The 20314-nt window shown below is 41.3% G+C and overlaps 1 protein-coding gene across 1 annotated transcript in view; it reads right to left on the bottom strand.

Annotated features, from left to right (window-relative positions):
* Nucleotides 1–20314, bottom strand: part of Exoc4 (exocyst complex component 4) — a 702198-nt gene that overhangs the window by 46385 nt on the left and 635499 nt on the right. Inside the window, exons 15-17 of the mRNA XM_021164590.2 lie at nt 18461–18602; nt 10890–11068; nt 6416–6575 (exon numbers count right to left, since the gene is read on the bottom strand). Coding sequence (XP_021020249.1) covers nt 6416–6575; nt 10890–11068; nt 18461–18602 — 481 coding nt within the window. The remainder of the gene's footprint in view (nt 1–6415; nt 6576–10889; nt 11069–18460; nt 18603–20314) is intronic.

Genomic DNA, 20314 nt, shown 5'->3' with positions numbered 1-20314 from the left:
ACTCACTTTGTAGACCAGGCTGGCCTCGAACTCAGAAATCCGCCTGCCTCTGCCTCCCGAGTGCTGGGATTAAAGGCGTGCGCCACCACGCCCAGCTCAGACTATTTTTAAAAAGAGGTTTTAGTCACACAAAGTTGAAAAAAGTAAGTTAGTATAAAGTTCTCAAGGAACTTATATTCATTATTCCTACTAAGATCTTATATTAGTATGGCACATTTATCACAACTAATGAACCAACATTAATATACCATCATTATCTACAACCCAACTTTATCCAGACTTCCTTCATTTTTACTGCACGCTCTTTCTATTTTGGGACCCCATCCAGGATAGGAGAGACAATTAGGTGTCATGTCTCCTGGCTGAGATAGCTTCACCAACTATCGTGTTTGGTTTGTTTTTAATGGCTTTTATACTACCGAGGAGTGCTGGTCAGGTATTTTATAACTATCCCTGCATAAAAATCTCTGATGTCTTTCTTGGAGAAAGAGCTCAGAGATAAAGAGACAATTTCATCATGTGGTATCAAAGCTCCACATTGTGAACATGTTCATGAGTGCTGATGTTGATCAATGAGATGCTGCCATTATGGCCCTTCCATATCATAGCACAGACATTCCGTCGTATTTCTATTTGCTCTAGTCACTTCTAAACCTACTATAAACCAAGAGAAACATGTTTAACATGAGGCTGGCTCCTATTTTAGACAAATTACATAGGAAAGATGGGGTACTATAAATCAAGGTCTAGGCCTCTGATCAAGTCTACCAGCAGCCAGTTAGTTCTCTGTACTGAGCTAGTGTAACCCAGGGCTGCATTTGACGCACAGACATCTCCAGGATATCTCTTTCCCTGCGTTATTTACCTTCCTTAGGGATGTTTGCTCACTCTCTCTGTTGGCACCTTTTCAGTACCCACCCCAGCACACAAACAGTGGGCCAGTCGAGGCGCATTTCTCAGACAGCATCTCTTTTTTTCTCTGCTTGTTTTCCCAGCCAGAACTCACTTCTCATTCTTTCTTCTGGATTCAAACCCCGTGTGTAAGCTGATGGTTCCCAAGCTCTTTTCTCTAGGCCAAACTCTTATACTCTAGGTTTTTTCTCAAGACCCTCCTCCATTCATTCAAGACCCGTCTCCATTCATATCCGTAAGAGGCATAACAAATATTGTATCACACTCAAACTCTTGGTATCTCCCACCCCCAAACTCATTTAGCTTTAGCCACAGTCTGGTTCAGTACATTAAAAACTCTGCTTTGAATTGCTCAGAAGGAAATGGTCACTGGTTCTCCTCATCCTCTTGACTATTACAATCTAGCCTAAGCTTCTTCTCATTTTCTCCAGTGCTGATTGGTCACCATGGTTCACTTGAAGGATGACTGTGGGTCTTTTCTGATGGATCCTTCTGTTTATATGCTGGCCTCCTCCCCAGGCCTCTGATTCTTCAGCAGACAGGAGGGTTCAGATTGTGGTACACTTCTCCCTTCGTGTTAGTGTCTCCTACTTCCTCCTAATGAAAGCTGGTGTCACTACAATGACCTTTGAGCTCTTAGCTTCTTTGCATACATTCATGATCCCACCTCTTCTTCTTGCTCTATCCATACTCACCTTTCTGCTTTCATCACCAAACACACTCCTCTCTCTGGGTCTTCATCCTGTGGGTTCCTTTGGTCTTTCTGGTATGGTCTTTTCCTAGATATACTAAAGGCTTGTTCCCACTCTTCCTATAGATCCCACCCTCTAAATATGATCATTTCATTAAGGACTCTCATGAAAGCTGAAATTAAACCCTGTACTCTCAATTTTCCTTTTTAAGCTTAGGTTTTTTTTTAATCATAGCATGTCTGAAAAACTGACATATTTTGCATTTTACTTACTAGTTTGTATTTTGCCTCTCAATATGAAAGTTCATATTTGCAAGTTCATCAGAACTGACATTCTCGCATCATCTAACATAGTTTATCTATCATAGTTTTACCTATCTATTCATTTGTATTTTACCTTATAACAATGCAAGTTCCTCCAGGGTAGGACCAAGAGAGAGGACATACTTCCAGAAAATAAGTGTTCACTGAATAAAGGAATAATAATGTAAAGAAATGTTCTGTTCTCCATCTTAGAAATGGTCTCCTTACCACCTCTGGAACTTCAGCTTTCATTTCCTTATCTTTGAAAGGTTTAAATGAAGACATTTGTCTAAAGAAATACAAAATGTGTGTGTGTGTGTGTGTGTGTGAGGGGGAGGGTAATGAGTCATGACTGCTAGTGAGGAAAGCAGAATGCAAAGCAGTATGGGAAAGAGAACAAGAGGAAGAGTAGACAGGCTTAGCAGCTACACCTTTAAGACAGTCGGATTCCAATGAGTTCGAGGGCAGCCTACTTTACATTGAAAGCTCTAGGTCAGTCAGTGCTGTATAGTGAGACCCTATCTCAAACAACAACAACAACAACAACCACCACCACAACAACAAAAACCCAAAAAAGCCTCCAATCCCCCAGTTCCCTCCCCAAAACCAAACCAACCAGCCAACCAAACAGACAAAAATCAAGGACAACAACAACAACAACAAAAAAACCCAACACAACCTAAATCCAAATTCAAACAAATATTCTATCCCCTGCGAAAAGGAAGATATGAGAAAGAGAAGAGGAACTGGGGAAACCACTCAGGGATGTTCTTTTTGAATCTACAGAGATTGGCAGATAATCCTGTCACACAGCTCATTACCCTTCTGCTGAGCTCTGCCCTCCTTCTGCTGAGCTCTGTGCATGGCATCCACAGTGGCCTTGGTGACTTATTTCTGTAAATGAACATGGCAGCTCAAGTTTAGATGAGCGGTGATAGATAACTACAGCCATGCACACTTAGAGACCCAGAAACTTTCCAGCTAATCTGCTATGATTTTCTTGGGCAGTGAATCTTTTTTGATTCTGAAAATTAAATGGTGGGATGAAGAGTCAAAACGACAGCAACATTGAAGTGATCCTCACCATGGAGGACAGAGCTCTCAGTGATTCTGGTAATGCTCAGGCTGTCTTGATTCTCTGCTCACCTAACCTACCCCAGTAGAGATTAAAGTACAGCGTGTATAAAGAGACAGACAACCTCGACATGGGCAGGAAAATCAACAGAAGCAGAACCACTCCACATCCCCTAATTCCTTAGTACAGAAAGGTGCTATAGTTTTGACCGGCCAGGAATGCATGGCCGTGAAAAAACCTACAGGTGTTGTACAACTTCTCGTTAAGTCAGTTTTCTGACACATGGCGACTGGTGATTAATTACTTGTTAGAAGACAACATTTCTATAGAGATTCACTGGAAATACAGGTGCCGTTGTCCATGCTTGATTAGACACTGCTTGAGGAATGCTGAGGTGCACTGCTGCAGTCTGTTAGTTCTGGCTGTTTTTGGTATTTATTTTACACAGCTTCAAATTTGGTAGAATTGATGAAGACTATTTCAGAACATTACGTCCTACCTCAAAGAGAAGGGGAAGATAAAGCTGAGAAATACAGCCACATGAGAACAAGAGCAAATGAGGAGGAAAGAGACCATGGCCTGATGGCCTACATTACAACTTTTGGTATCTTCTGCTTTACAACATTGAGAGACACTCTTGCTTCCTAGGAGGGCATAGAAAATTTACTATATTTGTTGATTAAAACTTTCAGGGAAGATCACCTAACTGTTTATTTTGCAAACTCTTCATCAGCTTTGGTTTGGCATCTACTCATTTTCTCACCACATCTAGTGATCATGTACTCTGTTCTAAGCACCAAGGAAGCAGTGAGAAGCTTCCCATTTAAGTAAGGAGAGATGGTGTCTGCTGCAGGATCCAGAGCACAGAATTTGCCCACCCTACATGTGCACACCAGCCTGCATAATCCATTATAGAACAGGGCTAACATTAGACACACCCTCCCTGGTAGTCACATTCACCTTTTACCACTCCTTGGATATAATTCAGAAACCCAACTGTGAAAGGCATGAGTGAGTTGCCATTCAATTATGTCCTGCAGAAACCCTTCACTGGAACATTGCCCACTGATGCCAATCTCAGTGCTACCCTGTCAGGGCTTCATGATGCAGACGCTGTTTTCTCAGTATTTGTTTGGGCCCCATACTGTCTGCCAAGGACTGTGTTAATTTACTTATTTCAACTAAATAAAAAAAATCATTTAAAAAAGGATGATTGAATTTAGGAATTATAGTCCTCAGAGAATTAGTAATGGCTCTTTGTATCCCTCAGGCCTCCATGTTCTTAACTTCCCCTTGTCAATGTTATTATGGATAGACTAATTCAATAATGAGATCATTTCCCATAAGAGCGGCCAAATAAATGCAGCATTCAGTCACACCTGGTTTCCCTAATCTGAACAAGAAAGGCTTTGCATCAAATTTATCATAAAACATGGAATTTAATGAACACACACACACACACACACCAACACCACTTTTCTGCAAACAGTAAAAAATATAGGAGAAGAGAGAGTGGCAGAGAAGCAAGTGGGTATCAACCCACTAGATTAGAAAAGGTAAAAAGGAATACATGCAGGCCACTTTCCAAGCAAAGACCCCAGCACAAGTGTCTTTGCCATAGTCAGTTACATGTGTCATTTTCTTAAATATTCAAAAAACTATTTCAATTTTTCCTGAACTTCTAGAGGAACTAAACAAGAACATTCTGGACTAAAAACAAGTGTTTTTCTAGTTAAAAAGCATTTGGAATTGAAGTTCAAGGTCCAGTTCCTCTAACTGTAAGTAACAGAGCAGGGGGGAAGGGTGGGAGGAGTTGCTACGAACTGCAATCCACATTCTACAAAACCGTTTAATAAAGCACCAAGGGTTTGATTATTTATCGTACAATGTGGAAACCAAATGGTGTAAAATAAAATTAACCCTACCATTTGAAAAAGTGCCTTAGAAGGAGACATTAAGGAACATTAAGAATTGTGATGAGCAACCTTGAGGAGAAAAGGGCAACGACTCTGCTCTCAGTGGGAAGAAAATTGGACAGGTTTTAACTGGGTCAGCGCAGAAAAGGTGTCCAAACAGGCTCATGTAAAGGCAAGTTCAGTACTTGCTTACCACGAGAAAAACAAAATGCAAACCACTGACATCCAAAGCGATTAGAAATAAATTTCTGTTAATTTATACCACAAATTTATTCACTTATTGAAAGTGAAATTTTCTAGGAATATTAGTGAGTATTTGAAAAAAAAAACGTGTTTTCAAAGATTACTACTATATGACAACATGAAATGAATATATTTTAAGTTACATTAACATAGCTTCAATTTTGTAAGAGGGGAAATCATATGCATATGTATGCTTGAAAAATCAAATGCATGTTACACATGTACTGAAAACCTGCGGTAGAGCATGCGGCATTCACTGTCTTTTGGCTAACGCAGGGCCTACTCGCTCATGCATCTTGTGAACTGTTACGAACAGTTCTCCTTTACTCAGCGGACAGTCACTGATGGTTTATAGAGTGAGGAACTTAAGTTTGAGGCCAGTGAGACAGCTCAGCAGGTAAAGATACTTGCCACCAGGACCTACGTGGTGGAAGGAGAGAACCATAAATTGTCCTCAGATCTATCTCCACACACACTCTCCAGCACTCACTCCCTCACCTTGCTCCTTCCTACCCCTGCCACAAAATAAATAAACGTAAAACAGAACAAAACACAGCTTAGGCTACACAGTGGGAAAACTAACTTCCTAAGGATCTGAACCTTTGAAGAACGTTGTATAGAGTTGCTGGGTTTGTCACTTAAAAATACTGCCTCCCTTTTGTCTTTCTTCATGTATGTGTGTGTGACAGGAATGCATGTGAGTGTGCTCGTTTGCATGTGTGTGCTCACATGTGGAGGCCTGAGGTTGATGGCAACCCTCCACCATCTGTCTTCTACCTTACTCACAGAGGCAGGTCTCTTAGTAAAGCCCAGGCCTTGGTCTGGGGAGTCTTAGCCTCTTCCTCCCAAGGTTAGTATCACAGGGGAGTCACCAAACCCACTCACATGCTATCTACACGGTTCCTGAGGGTTTGAGCTCTGCTCCTCTTGCTTGTACCACAAGTACTTTAACTGAACTATTTCTCCAGACATCATTCTCTCTTATTTAAAGATATGTTTTCAGCCGGGCGTGGTGGCGCACGCCTTTAATCCCAGCACTCGGGAGGCAGAGGCAGGCGGATTTCTGAGTTCGAGGCCAGCCTGGTCTACAAAGTGAGTTCCAGGACAGCCCGGGCTACACAGAGAAACCCTGTCTCGAAAAACCAAAAAAAAAAAAAAAAAAAAAAAAGATATGTTTTCTTGTTTTGTGTTTTGTCTTGTTTTGTTTTGCAAAGATAAGCTCATTATAGGCAATGAGCTTTTGGATAAGAAATCTAGCTCAATATTCATTCATACCTTGCAAAGTCCAAGTCTGCCTCCCGTGACATGGTGATGTTGGTCAAATTCTGCTGAAGAACAAAAATGTTCCTACACATTTTCTTGATGCCAGACTCACTGATGCGCCGGAAGTATTGGGCTCCATTAATGAGGATACAGGAGATGAGGTGTCCTAGACCTGAGGGGTGAGCACAGAGTAGTGAGGAGGGAAGAAGAGATATATTAATGGCATCTGGCTTAAACTAATACAGAGGATAAATCTTTTTCATCTTCTACAGGTTTAAATAACTCAAGAAAACATGTAACCCGTTTGCAATAGCTAATATAGCAAAAGCTTTAGAATATTTCTACACAGATTTAGAAGTTGCAAATGGGAAATTTTAATATAGTCAGTCAAATTTGGTATATTCACAACCCAGCACTGCTCTATTCACCAAAATCCTCCATCCACAGGCCTTCAAGAATAAGCCAGGGTAATATAAGCGATAAGCATGCAAACCAAGTCTTACTGTAATGTACAGGTATTTGGAGAAAAGAAAAGAACACATGCAGACACAGTGATCTGCTCTCTTCTATACATGAAACACAGGAGGGTACACATTTTGCTTTGAACATGATTGGAAGCCTACATATGTAAAATAAAGTCAGTCCTAAGTGAGGCATTATGAACAATAATGCTAATATTTAGCTTCCCATGTATTAGCCATCTTCCAATAACTTGTCAAAATAGCAAACAGAAAGGGAAAGAGGAGAACACTTGTTATATGTGCTCCAGGCCTTTCAGGAAACATGGAGTTGTTCGTTTGGCCACACACATGCAGATATACAAGCAGGACGATGCTGTAGATATCAAGGGAATGGACACTGTAAAAGGAATGTTCCATAAGTGTTTCCATGGCAATGTCTACATGACTGCAATCTCCAAGTATGCCATGCGCATTACTGCAAACAAGGAGGTTAAGGGCAGGATTCATGCCAAGAGACTTAATGTGTGGATTGAGCCCATGAAAGCGCTCTAAGAGCAGACACAGCTTCCTGAAACAGGCTAGGAAAATGATCAGAAGAAAAAGGAAGGCAAAGAGAAGGGCACTTGGGCTCAACCAAAGCCCCAATCTGCTCCACCCAGAGAAGCACACTTAGTGGTGCTTAATGGAAAGGAGTCTGAGCTGATGTGGGCCATTCCATTCAAATGATGGCCTAATGTGCAGAAAGAGATGAAGGACCTAGACTGCAAAAAACAACCAAATCAACAACCAAAACAATAACGCTAGTAATTAAACTTCAACACTGCTAACTAAAAAAAAAAAAAAATTATAATAATTGATAAAGTATGGGCTCCTGGCAACAATGCTACTAGATCTCAGCATTGACAATCGGGTGAATGCATAACAGAAAGAAACAAAAGTATTTAGGAAAAATAGAGTGTGAATTCACTGTTGAATTCAGGAAATATCTATGGAGATCTATTTGTGGGTCCTATGAATGATTTGTTCTTACAGTTGAAGAATTATCCCATTATCTTTTTTTGCATGCATGTATACACACACACACACACACACAGACACACACAGAGTCTCATATATTCCAGGCTGGCTTCAAACTGTGATCCTCCTGCCTCCACCTCTCAAATGCAGGAATTACAGCTTGTGCTTTCATGCTGAGTTTGTTTAATCTGGCGGGGCCTGACCTATGCTAGGTCTTTGTGCACACTTGACCAAATGCTCTATCAACTGAGCCAAATTTCCAGCCCTTAAGGACGGCCTTATAGTCTATGAAATTTGGTAGAGGGTGACCCGAGAACATCAATAAATGAGAAGGATTCCTATTGTCTTTTTGGTTGTGAATCTAGCCTTTAACTGCTGAGCCATCTTTTTAGTACCATGACTCCTTTTGGATATTTCTATTTTGGCTGAGAAATGATGGTTCAATACAACATAGTTATAGGTAACTATCTTTAAAAGGTGGATATAATTTTAAATGTTTATTCAGAATGTCCCATTTTCGCACAGCTGGCCTCCAGCAGGTTATTTTCCTCAGAACTCAAGAACTACCACAGATTGTCCACTCCATTCTTATTGTTATCTTCCTTTCCTAGAGTCTGAGTCTCTTAATGGCAATCAGAATCAGATCAGCAAACACTCAGGTTCAATAGCTTCCTTCTGGCTTCACTATGAGTTTCTCCTTGGCCAAGACATTCTCTCTCTTGCCTTAGCTATTCTCAACCAACATCCCTTCAAGACCACAGGCTTATGTTGTGGATTGGTTCTAACACAATTTGTGTTAATTTGGGTCTCAGAATCACACAAGAATTTACACATCTGCATGTGAAACATGGATGGCCTCTGCCCTCAGCTGGTTCTAATTGGTAAATAAAGTTGTCAGTGGCCAATGGCTGGACAGGGAGACAGAAGTGGGACTTTAGAGTTCCAGAGCAAGGAACCATGGGGGGAAGAAGGTTTTAGAAGTACCATGATGGGGAAGCAGGACCAGCAAGCCCGAGAGCTGCAGGAGAGAAACCAGACAATATGTAAGAATTTATGTAGATGGCCCCAGGGGCCACTTTCTCAGTTGGGTCTGGGGTAGCAGAGATGGAATATAGATTTTAGAAAGTAATAATTCAGGAATATTGGAGGGGAGAGTGTGCTAGCTGCAGAGAGGTTTGAAAATGTCCAGCCATTGCGCTGTTTAAGGCATATTAAAAATAAGGTTTTGTGGGGGGGTGGGTATGGGGGACTTTTGGGATAGCATTGAAAATGTAAACGAGGAAAATACCTAATAAAAAAATAAATTAAAAAAAAAATAAGGTTTTGTGTGTGTGTGTGTTTTATTCGTGAATCCACAACATCTGGCAGGTGGAGAGAAATGCACACGAAGCCGGGGAGTTTAGAGTGGATTAACTTAGTACCGCTATGTGCTTATTTATGCTGTTTACAGTGAAGAAAGAGATTTGGGCTCAAAGAAAAAGAGACACAATATGGACGTAAAATTTAAGGTAGAAAAATCTTTCTAGGTTACGGCATATCCTGCCATGGTATAATATGGTATGATAAATGATAATATGGTATAGTGATGGGGGTGTCTCATTTTTAAGACATAAAATATTAATAAATTAAAATATCATTAAGTAAATTCAAGTACATGAATAGGACCATTGTGGAGGTGCAGGGCTTGGAAAAGCCACATCAAGAACAAAAGGAAAGCTCTGTGGGATAAGAGAACAGTGGCGGAGTCTCTGAGAGACACAGAGGCTGGAAGCTGCAGACACGTGTAAAGGCAGTCTCCAGTCAGTGTCTCAAGGCTAGCCAATGGCACATATCGTAATTACTTGCCCTTTTGGGTAGAATCTCCTTCATAAAACGTTCCATTCTCACAGCTCCGTTTTAAAACTTTCATCATAGAAGAGGTTTTCACCTCTTCGGGGGCAAAGGTTGCAAAGCTGCTGTTGTGTGTTCATAAAGCTAGTAGTGGCCATGTACCAACATCTTGTCATCTGCAGCTTGTCACGATCTTTAGATAATGTCCTACTCTATGTGAAGACACTGACAACTTGTAATATCCAGGTCCATGCTTTGAGAAACAATCAAAAGGGCATATGATATAATTTTACCAGAGGATCTTTGTTAAGGGCCTGGTTCTTGTGGACGTTACTGGGAGGAGTGAGACCTTTAGGATTGAGGCCTAGTGGGGAGCACGGTGAGATACTGGTCTCTTTATTCACACAATGACCACAAGGTCAGCGGCTCTGCCGTTAATTAGCTCCTGGTCTCTGCCGTCTGGACTCCTCACCTCTCCCACCTCACCTAAAAGCAGTGGAGACCCTTGATCAAAAACGGGAAAATAAGCCTTTCTCTTCATAGCTTGGTTATTTTAGGTACTGGATTATAGAGAAAAGGTTTGTGGTAGAATTCAACATGAAGAACTATTTGGCTGGCACCATATTTTTTAAAAGTCTGAAGGCAAATATCGCTAGGTAATACTGCCTCCCACAGCACTGCTGATGGAGGCTGCTGAGGGAGGGCACTGAAGCAGCTGCTCTAAGTATCGGCAGAGCAAGGAGTCTGATCACTTCAGCGAGCAATGCATTCTGTCTGAGAAACCTCCCTGCTAGGGACGAGGCAACCAGACAAAGGCTGTTCGAGGTTCCCTACTCCCTGTCTGTGTAAGTACGGAGCTTTTCTTTTTCTCTCCTTCTTTTCTTTCTTTAAACAAGCTCCTCTCGAGTTAATTTGTGGTCCTCTCTGCACATGTTCCCAAGTCTCGGTGGCAGGTAGACATCAGCATTAGCTAATAAAAATCTCCCTATCAGCCAGGAGCAAGTGGCAGTCAGCATCTGTCTACCCATACAGAAAGCTAGGTGCAGCAGTTCTAATCCAAACACACCAGCAAACCGCTTTTCCTGACAAGTATTATTAACCATTTCTAATACAGACATTCATGAACACCTTGACCCTTCCTCCCTCCCAGGCTTCTAGACACAGAGGTCAGCTCTGACCTTCAAAGATGTACTGGAACTTATGTTGCTGGAGGCTGGCACTCATGGCCTCTTCCATGGCACTGATGTCTTTGTTGAGCTTGACCACTAGAGGGTCGTAATCCATACTCTCCACATTGGCAACGATGGCATAGTTCCCCTCCTTTGCCAGAGGGATGAGATAGTGGAAACAATGAACTCTGAAAGAGAGAGAGGAATGGGCAGAGTAATTAATATAAAATTTCCCCATGAGGTCATGGATCGGCCTGGGAAAGAGCACCGAAATATTTGAAGCAGCCACGGTTTTTTTACCTATCCCTCCCTCACATTGGTCTTTTCTTAACCAAGATGCCATCACAGCTATACACAGCTGAGTGATCGGAAGCAAGCAGGTGTCTGTGAGGTTTGCTCATTTAATACATATACTCTTGGTAAGAAATAGACAACTTCTGAACTTCTTTTCAATGGCGAGATTGTATGCATAGTGAAGAGCATCTTTTGAGAGATGTTGTTATGAAGACACAGAGAGGCTGAATTTCCATCCTTGATGGGAGACCACTGGTCTTGTTACCCAGTTTTGGTTCTTACTAGCTGTTTGACCTTAGGCAAGATAGTGGAATCTTTCTGTCTCAGTTTCCCTTGAAATAGGCATAATAGTAACTTCTGCCTCAAGGGGGCCATGCTAAGCATATCATATGGAGTCTGATGTGAAGGAAGCACACAGTAAGAACTGACAACTGTCACGAGTTTTACATTAATCATTGCCAGCTTATTATGCAATTGAGTCACTTACTGAACATGTATACATTTTCTAGGAACTACTCTAGTACCTGGAACTCTAAGACAGTTTTCAGCACTAAAGATGCCACAGCTTAATGGGGCAGAATAATAAGAATGCCTAAAAGAATAGTCTGAAGAGAAAGCTCAGTGGCTCCCACAAGGACCTGGGCTCAGTTTCCAGCACCTACATGCTGGCTCACAGCCATCTATAACTACAGTTCTTCATCTTTAACATGTCTGGATTTAGAATCACCTAGGAGATAAACCGATAGGTACAACTTTGAGGGTATTTTCAGAGACATTTAGTGAGAAGGAAAGAATATGGGTGGTACCATTCGATGTACTGGTAATTCAGGCCGAATAAAAAGGGAAGAAGAAGGAAGCCACCAGGTCCCACTCATGGTGCCTCTCACTATGTTTCCTGGATGTAGATGCAGTGTGATTAGCCACCTATTGCTCTTGCCACCTCGCCTTCCTGTCCTGATGGGCTGTATCCCTTCAAACTGTGAGCTGAAAGAATTAAATTTCCCCTTTAAGTTCCTCCTAGCTTTATGTAAATATAAATTTTCATTGCTCTTGACTAATTACTTAGAAGTATGCTTTGCTGAGTCAGAGGCTAAGGGAAGCTCGAGTTTTGGAAGAAATGAACCATGTGTTAATGAGCTTTATTGTTTTGCTCTCCTCCTCACATCATTCTAGTTACTCTGTATCGTAGCCAGCACCGTGTGCCAGTTCAAAAGTATTTGTTTTTGGTCATGTAGGTGCATTGTAGTATATCATAGTGGTTCCCCACCACCACCACCATTTTTCTAAACAGTAACAATGTTAGGCTGTTTTCATGTTGTGAACTGGAAGCCGTCTTGGCTCCCCTGACCAGCCAGCAAGATTCAAGGATCAAACTAGCTTTACCTGTTTCCCCAATGCTGGGGTTAGGTACTCATAGCCACATCTGACATTTTATGTTCCATGGGTTCGAGGGATTCAAACTCAGGTTGTTATGCTTATACAAGTGGTCTTACCACAGAGCAATCTGTCCATTCTCAGGCAATATCCTTAGAAAGTTCCATATGAGGAAATACAAATATAAATGACTATAGTTAAATTTCATTGATTTCAGATTATCCTCACAGCTGTTAATTAATAAGTAATGTCACCAACAAAAAGCCCAATCTGACATTCTTGAGTTAATTGGCAAAAAGAATAGTTTTGATCAAGATGCAACTAAAGGCTCAGGTCATAGCCCCTTTACAATGTGATCTTCCTGATGTAATTAATGAAAAATGACCCACTAGGGAGTAGGAATCTTGATTAGTGCAATTAATCTCTACCTTGCAGAAATTAAAAGGAAGTAGCATTAGTTGAAATATAAGCATCTTCACTCAAGTATCTTTAAAGTAGGCTTAAAGTCTTAGCAGCATAGCCACACTCAATAGGAAGTGTGTGCTAAAAGGCATGAATTTGAACATGGGACATTGGCTCTGAGCAAAAGTGAGAGGTTCCTTTTTGTTCCATGCAGATCACATGAGAGAGGAGTGACATGAGGTTAGAGACATGGGCTGTAGAATGTCATCCTAAGCTGTAGAGACCATGTCGTGGGGATTTTATGCCAGAATGTTTAGGGATCCTTAAGAGAACTTTACAGATTAAATAAAAATTTAAAAAAATGATGTGTGCGTCTCCATATGCACATGAATGCTTGTGCCTGAAGCAGATATGAAGAATCTGTAGGTGCCTGTATAGGTGCTGGGAACTGAACCTGGGTCCTCTGTGCCGACTAGTGATCATTAAGCCATTTCTCCATCCTAGAGAACTTTAAGCAGTATAATGATAAGATCAAAGACCACCTTTGGCACAAAGAGGAAGTAGCCTGCTGGTAGAACTCAGAGGCAAATCAAAAAAGAGTTGGGCTAGAAGATTCTGACGCTGCAGGTGAAATCTTTATGATGGTATTCTACAGCTGACAGCAGGGAGGAGATATGGCTACTGCTTAAGGTGCTATCTTCTTTTCCCCAAATGATCAGAAAAAAATGTCACCAGTGAATATCAAATTCAAATAAAGTTTTATTTTTCTCTGGGTTCTGGTGTGCTGTTGCTGACCTTCACCTGACTTTGGCATTAAGGTTTTCTGCAAACACCGCTGATTGCACAGCAGGATGGTTGATTTTCAGAAAGTGAACACTTAGGATCCCAACAGTGACAGGCAGTTGCTGTTGAACCCACTTAGAGCCCTCCTGATGGTAAGGGAAATCAGCTGATAAAGGTGACATCCTTGGTACTGTAGACTCAAATGGCAACTTAATTTTCTTTTTCTAAAGTTCAAATATGAAAAAAAAAGCTCTCAACAACTTTTAATGGTTGCCTTTCATCTCTTGAGGGGTGTTGTCATCTGCCTTCTGCCTCAAACTGTGGAAAGACACAGCTTGGTGGTTAAACGTGATCTACAGTGACATGGGGAAAATGTCAGATGTTCTTTGGATGGGTTTTTCAACACAGAACCTGTAAGACTCAAGAACTTTTTCTTCTCTTTTGCTTTGAACTTAAACAGTATTAAAGACTTATATGGGCTATGGATATAAAGCTATTTTGGGGAATAAGATAAAGTTTGGCATTTGAAGTTGTTCTGGGCCTTTGCTGGCACAATCCATTAATATATTTCACATGGCTTTCATTTTTAATTTGGTTCTTACTGCCGTGTTTTTATGGCTGAAAGTGCTAGAGAGAGTATCACTTTTCATCATGCCAGTTCCTGTCAGGAACCTTTAAGGGGTGGAGGCCTGCTGGAGGAAGTCAGTTACTGGAGTGGGCCTTGAGAGTGTGTAACCTCTCCCCTAATTTCTTTTCTCCGTTTCCTGTGTGTTGATAAAATGTGGTCTCTCTGCTTCTTGCTCCTGCTGCCATGCCTTATCTGCCATGACTGACTAGAACTGTAAGCTAAACTGAACTTTCTTTCTTTCTTAAGTTGCTTTTGGTCACGACATTTTATCGCAGCAACAGAGAAGTGATTAATACACGCTCTGTACTTGCAGATGCATCTGGCTGACTTACAAGTGGGCTATCATGTAAAACTGCAGTTCATAAAACAACTCATTTCCTTTCAAGAATACAGTCTTGTTTAGGAAAATAGGAAGAGCTTATTTTTATGAAGAAGTCATACAGATATCCTGACTGGTTCAGTTACGGGGCCATTTATAACAATGAATGAGACACACCTGAGGCATGAGCAGTCTCTTCTCCAGCCCTGCACTCTTGGTTCACACAATGTGATGATTAGCACAATATCTGTTCTGTTTCCTTTTATCCTCACCAGGGCTCCCCTCCCAGCACTGACAATGTTATAGGATAGAGAGAGTGTTGGCATTTATTGCCTCAGCCATATGTGGAGAAGTCAGTTATTTCTGTGATCCACACACAGCAAGAATGAGGACAGAATGGAGAAAGATTCATAGAAAACAAACGGAATGTTGGAACTGGGTTAAAACAAGAAATAAAAAAAAATTATAAAAAGTATGTTTAGTATTCTCAGAGCAAAGGAAAAATAATTCTGCATCTAGAGCATTAAACTTGAGGCTGAAACTATCCTTTCCCATTTTTAAATTAACACTGAAGGAGGCATGGAATTGAATATTACAATTGTGCGATTGCTTATCGAGTTGATGAGACACATTTGGCATTGTAAGAACAGTACTGGTAAGAAGCACAAACAACAAAAGGGACAGGACAGAGGTTAAGGATTTCAAAGATCTTACTCAGACGTGCTGAGAGCATCCCGCCTGGAATTAGCTACACCCAAGTCGGTGATTCTGAATGTAGAACATGTCCTGAGACTGCACAATCAATAGCATAAAATCCCAGGAGCTGGAAGAGTAATTAATTTGCTGTTCTCTTGTTTTGCTTTGCAACCCAGGGTAACAGTCGCCTCAGAATATTACTGGGTGTTTTTCTTTTTTTTCTTTCTTCTCTGTCCACTGAATTTATCTATTCATAGAAAATGCCTGCTTCATTTCATTATCGGCTTGAAAATAAATAGAAAACAAATCTAAAAATTATCGTAAAACAAATCAGAAAATACATAGCGAGATGCTTTATTTCAAGACAAGTTAATATAAGGAATAAATTCAGGAATAATGCTGAGCACAACAGATTCTAAGCCTGCAGGCTACTTCTTTTGTTCCACTCTCAGGGTGCTAACAAGCGACAGATAAGTAGTTCATTGTGGGGAAGGCAAAGAATGCCAAAAGCAAGTGGCATATAAGGAAGTGATATTAACATGCCTCAAAGCCATCCAAGTTTTAACTGAGCCTAAATATATTCCTCTTAACTGTAAACCAAACTTGTGTTTTTACTTTTAAAACATAGATGATAGAGAAACTTCAAATTAGAGAAAATATTTAATCAACTTTAATACTGTTCCAAAACCCACAGAGGAAAATGTACTACCAGGTCACAGCAGGCTCTCTGGCCCTGGGGTCTCAGAGGTGTGTATCCAGTGATCCAGTGGCTGGCACTGCTGCCGAGGTGTCAGATAAGCTTCTTAGAGTGAACACCTTGAGTTCTCCTATTCTGAAACGTCTAATCTGTACCCCTGACCTTTCTACTCCTTCAGTCTGTCCTGCTTCAGTTGATGATATCAGGCACTCACAGGGTGATGTGGCCACAGAGGTACAGTCCAGGCTGCCCTCAAACATGTAATGTTCCTGTCTTACCCTCTTCATTATCTGCCTACTGGTGTTCATATCTTTTACATCCACAAATCGCTCTGAACTGGTTGGTTTCTGTGAGTCTTTTTTTTTTTTTTCTTCTCATTGCCACCCATTCCTGAACCCAAGCCAATCTGTCCATAAGTTCTGCGATTTCTACTTTTAGCATATGTTCCAAGTTCTACATCTTTCCTGTTTCTACCTTGTCACTTTGATGCTCCTAACAGGCCTCAACTGGTAACCCTATTTTTTCTGTAGTCCCATTTCCATACAACATCCAGAACAGTCCTTTAAAAATATTAATTACTAGCACCCCCACCTATATGGGAGAAGCCTCTCCAATGGCTTCCTAATAGACCCAGAACACACTTGGAACTGTTCGTTCTCTTGGTCTTGAAGATCTCCAGTGCATCGGATATACGACTGCTCACAATTAGGCTCCAGATTGTCCTTTACAGTATTCTCTCCTCCCTCCACCTGCCCCGCTCATCTGGTTGCAGATGCGTTAGGCTCTTCTCAGTGCCTCCAACTTGCCTGGACTGTGTCTTAGGAGCTTTCTGAGTGCGGCTCCTCCCTGAAACTTTGTCTAGGTATTTGTTTGGATGGCTACTGTCACTTTACCACATGTCCTGTCTAAACAACTCACTTCCTAGTTAACTTTTATGCACTGTATTTACCAGTGTGCCTTTGCCACATGTAGCTACTGAGCATGTGGAATGTCCTCACCATGATGCACTCTAAGTAGAAAATGTGAAGATGCCAAGTCTTACCACAGAAAATGAAAAGTAACTCACTGTTTATGTGTTAACCTTGTGTCAACACTATACATATATATGCACACACATATATATGTATACATATATATATATGCACATATATATGTATATATATATATATATGCACGTATGTATGGATAAACAAAATATGCTTCATTTTGCCTCCTTCCTTCTACATTTTCAAATGTAGCTACTGTTTGTAAGTCCCTTACTGAAAATACTAGGGATCAAACATTTTTGAATTTTAGGATATATACACAGATTTATTGGCTGGGCATATGAAATGCTTAAGTTCAGAGAACAGTTTCAGGTCTGAATTTTCAATTAAGGATGCTTACCCTGTACGAGCTAATTTACATGAGCTACATGGCTTGCATTTGCAGTCCATGCTATAAAATTATTTACTTATTTAATTGATTTGTGTGAGCACACCATGAGCTAACTAGGGTGGAGGCCAGAGGACAATTGAGAGCCAGTCCTTTCTTCTCATCATGTGGTCTGAGGGTTACACTCAGGTCAGCACACTTGGAGACAGGTGGCTTAACCCTTTGAGCCATCACTGGCCTCTCATTGTTATTTATTGCCCTAGCTATGACTATCTGAAAGTATCTTTGCTGCCTTATCTGTGAGTGGCTGGCTGCATCATTAGGGGCACAGGGACCTGCAGCATTTTGCTCATAGCTGTGTCAGAGTGTTTCGAGCACAGCCTGGTACAGAGAAGACACCTATTAAAATGCTTAGCAAATGAGTAGACAGCTGAAGATGTGCAACTGCGCGGAGTGTCCTCCTGCTGCAGCAGAAGGAATGAGGCGAACTTAAAGCCCTTCTGTAGGGTCATTCTTTGCCTTAATCTCCTCAATTGGGTTTTAAGTCTGTTGAAGAGGGGCTTTGTGGTTCTTAGATAGAACATCTTTCTAACTTTCAAACTTTTGACTTAATACATGGCAGAAGTGGTACAAATTATTCAAGCTTTCCTTCATAACATCTGAGGTAGGAACTCCTATTCTCATTTTAAGAGGAAACTGAAGCTTTGTAAAAATGACCTGGTCGCTAGCCCTCAGATCATCCACATGGTTGGTGTGCATGCGCAAATCCAGGTTGCATCACAGGCCACACACTCTTGAGTCATTGCACTCATAGTCCAGCATACACTCACATCCTTTAAGAACACTGAATACTGCTAAACATCACGCTCAGGATAAGAACAGGACAATATTAATAGCAAAAACTAAAATTATGCTGGCACTTGATTCCCCGCCCCCCCCAGCCCCCGAGACAACATGTGAATTACGTCACAGAGGGTCATGACACCATCATTTTCTGTGCTTAGTTGGCCTACCTCACTTCCAGATGTAAGACGAGCAAGCAGCGGTCAGCCATGTCCTGGAAGGACTTGGCAAGCTCACTCAGCGTCTGCATGATCTGTTCAGACACTGGGGGAAGGTCCATGTTCACGTGGCTCTCTTGAGCAGGGGAAAGCACTGGAAGAAGAGAAGGCAAAAAACCATCATTTCATCAGATACCTACAGGTTTCCTGGAGTGTGGAGTACCTAGCCATCTTGCTGTTTTCACTACTGGGGCAGCATTAGAAGTTTAAGGCACGCTAGACTCTTGTGTCTACTTCTTTTGTTTTACTACTTCTTATTCTTCTTAGTGTGTTGCTATGTGTGAATATGAATGCATGCATGTTTCTGTGTGCTACAGCGTGTGTGATGGTCAGAGATAAACTTGGAAGGGTTCATTCTCTCTCTCTCTAACAACTTTTTAATTTAATTTTATTTGTAATTCATTTTTTCATTTTTTACACTCCATATTCCATTTCTCACCCCTCCCCATGCACCCTCCGACTGCTCCACATCCCACACCTCATTTTCTCCTTTCATTATGAGTTTTGGGGATCAAACTGAGGTTGTCAGGCCTACACAGAAAGTGCCACTCCCCACTGAGGCAGCTCACCAGTCCTGTCCTGTTCTTCCTTAGTCAGTTCCTTGCTTTAATCAATTTCCTGAAACAGGAGCAGCTTCAGAGCCTGTGGCCTGAACACGTAACGTGTGTCTCCTGTATATGTTTTAAGTTTCTCTTCAGCTTCTGGCTATTGCTTACATCTTTTTGATTTGCTGGTCAATAGGATTTCATACACATTGCCAAGGCTATTGTCATTGATTACCCTCTAGAGCTTGATCATTAAGATCCTACTGCTGAAGATACTACATATCTGAATTATAGGACATGGGAAAAAAATCAAGCTAATAATGATCTGGGTCTTCCCTATAGGATTCATAGTGTTGCAAGGTTCTATGGATGCTATGAGACAAGAAATGTCATCAACAGTCTCACCCAATGACCCTTGTAAGCTATAATGATGACTGGTCTGGCAAAGATATATACAACAGTATAATAATGGTAGGAATACCAGGGGAGTAACCAATTACTTTCTGCTTAGACTTAAAGCCCATCCTATGAGATGGTCTTCATTTCTAGTACCATCAACTGGGCCAAAAATTTATGACTGGCCAAGTCATAAGCCTACTACTATTATTCTGCTAAATCAACATAGTAACAAATGACTTTACGTTTTAATCTTTATACCCACATACTGATTCCCTGATCAACCCAAAAGAGAGAAGCTTCCTTTTACAGTAGACGGCGATTAATACAAAGAACCACAACTGGCCAATGTGCTGAGTCTGTGGAGTGCTCAGTACTAAATATCAGTATGGTTTTGCTTCTCTGTCTGAAAACTCTTCTCTCTGCCAGGGGGCTTGGATCTTCTGGAAGAAGGGTTCCTGGACTTGGAGCCTACAGGATCTGCTGAGACACCACTAACTCTGGAAACATAAGGTCAAGAACTGCCCATGCTGTGTCTTAATGGGACATCTATATCATATCCTTTCCTATTAAGGTTTGAAGATCATTGAGAAGGAAGGAGGGTAAGGAGGATTTAAGAGTCAGAGGAATTGGCTGTCTGCTGGACAAGGGAACAGTGTTTGCTGGACAAGGCAGCATAGCTGCGCACATGAACTCACAGTGGCTAGAACTGTATGCACAAGACTTGTACAGGTTTAAATCAGCCAAACTCTAAAATCGATGGGGGAGGCACGCATGAAGCTCCACCTGTATCTAAAGAACTGCTGGTATCTGATGGCTATTTGGGGGAGGGAAAGTCAGTTTTCTTAAGGTGTGTGGGCTCTGA

Source organism: Mus caroli, chromosome 6, assembly GCF_900094665.2.
Source record: "Mus caroli chromosome 6, CAROLI_EIJ_v1.1, whole genome shotgun sequence".
Classification (NCBI taxonomy): Eukaryota; Metazoa; Chordata; class Mammalia; order Rodentia; family Muridae; genus Mus; species Mus caroli.
The sequence above is the reverse complement of the archived record's forward strand: the minus strand, read 5'-3'. Positions and strand labels throughout refer to the sequence as shown.